The sequence below is a fragment of the Sinocyclocheilus rhinocerous genome, unplaced genomic scaffold (assembly GCF_001515625.1).
Source record: "Sinocyclocheilus rhinocerous isolate Xijiao unplaced genomic scaffold, SAMN03320098_v1.1 scaffold606, whole genome shotgun sequence".
NCBI classification, from domain to species: Eukaryota; Metazoa; Chordata; class Actinopteri; order Cypriniformes; family Cyprinidae; genus Sinocyclocheilus; species Sinocyclocheilus rhinocerous.
Genome location: NW_015661919.1, coordinates 179,432 through 181,213, shown reverse-complemented (window position 1 = coordinate 181,213; position 1,782 = coordinate 179,432). Strand labels below are relative to the sequence as shown.

The 1,782-nt window shown below is 43.0% G+C and overlaps 1 protein-coding gene across 1 annotated transcript in view; it reads left to right on the top strand.

The window, feature by feature from the left end:
* Positions 1-1,782, top strand: part of LOC107726923 (pappalysin-2-like) — a 60,176-nt gene continuing 58,394 nt past the window's right edge. Inside the window, exon 1 of the mRNA XM_016536615.1 lies at positions 1-1,108. Coding sequence (XP_016392101.1) covers positions 271-1,108 — 838 coding nt within the window. The 5' untranslated portion in view covers positions 1-270. The remainder of the gene's footprint in view (positions 1,109-1,782) is intronic.

Genomic DNA, 1,782 nt, shown 5'->3' with positions numbered 1-1,782 from the left:
GAGAGGAACAGACTATCCACCGTAATGCACGGACAATTCCGAGCTCCCTTGTCATTACAATTTCTTTTTGAAAGACAAGTAAAATAGAAACTCATTAACACACATATTGTAACTTAAAACACAATTTATGCTTTAATTAATTAAGAAAAGGCACCAAAACTATTTAAGCGAATTAACTATTAGCTCCCTTCCCAAGTGCAATTCAAAACAAACAAACAAACAAACAAATAGATGTCCACTCTTTGAAAGCTGCAGCTTTACCTCAATAAAATGATGTTTTTTAGACTACTGGCTATTATTATTGCAATATCTCACACATGGCCGCTGAACAGTGCTCAGCCAGATCATCTTCAGAAGTATAAGCGGACACTGGCACAGAGAGCGGATCGAGCGCTTGCTGGAGAGCAGTGCGGCTCAATCAGCCGCAAGCGGCCGCTGCACTCCGCGGCGCAGCAGTATCCTCTAGCGGGCGTCGCTGGAAGGTACACTCGCTTGATAGACTTGCACTTGAGGAAAACTAAAACGGTGAGGTCGTGTTCAGGTGAGTGCAGCTCTAGTGGCACAAATGCGGTTGAATTAACTAACTGGGATATTGATGAGAAGGTGAAATATGAGGAACCACAAGAAGAGACTTTCACATGGATGAAAGCAGGTAAACAGCCACAGGAGGCCACTGATCCTGGCTCTACTAAGTCACACAAACCCCTTCAATCCATATCAAAAGGACACCCTTTACAGGCAGAACAGGGTGGTGATTTGACAGACAGCTCGTTTTCACTAAGAAGGGTTGCACGGAGCCTTCCAGAGTTCAACAAAGAAGAAGTCCCAAAAGATATGCAGCGCACCCATATCCACCACACTGACTTCTCTACAGAAAATGAAGAGTTCTCTGGGGAGCAAGAGGGGCTGCAGAGCACTGCTGGAGAGCCGTGGAGGGTAGATGTACACAATATGCCAGCAAAGTGGATGACAGCTGTGTATTTCAGCGGTCAGGCGGATCAACTAAAGGTGAACCCTGCGTTTGGCATAGAACTGCCCCACTCTAGGTTCACTTTAGAGCTGTGGGTCAAGCCAGAGGGGGGCCAGAATAATCCTGCCATCATTGCAGGTATGTGTCTGTGCAATCCTATATCATTCTCGTTGTCTAGAAATCATGTTTTTTTTTGTATTGGAGGGTTGCAGGTTCTTTAAACCATTTTCTAGTAATTGGAATTGTCATTGGCTATTACTTAAAGCAGCAGTCATAACTTGAAGGATACATAATTCACAATTAGCAACTGTCTAATCAGAATAAATATTGCTGAAAGGAGTACAGCCATACAGACCAAAATGATTATGTAAAGTCAGATTCATTCCTCGAACCCTTCTCAGTTCATCAAGTGCATCAAATGGTGTGCGGCGGACTCTGTGTTGTGTCACGACTTTGACACATTGTTGTTTCATTTAAGAGGCCTTTGTTTGAGGATATCAGCTGACAAGCAGATGAAAGGAGAATGGGAAATCAGCTGCTTACGAGGTGCAAACGATGAGTAGTGCTAGGGGAGGAGTGTTAGAGGAACATGTTTGTGCATATGGCGCACTGCGTTTCCAAGGTTTGATTCATAAGCTGCATGTTCTGGACACCATACTCACATTGACAGCTAGCTGTCATCCAGCTCAATTGTTTGATATAAAACATTTTCAAAGCAGAAACTAGGTGTTTTTTCACATGCAAAGCTGATATGCGAAAAGTTGTCTGTAAATGCTTTGAGATTGATTTAATGTTGTTAAGAAAAAAAATTA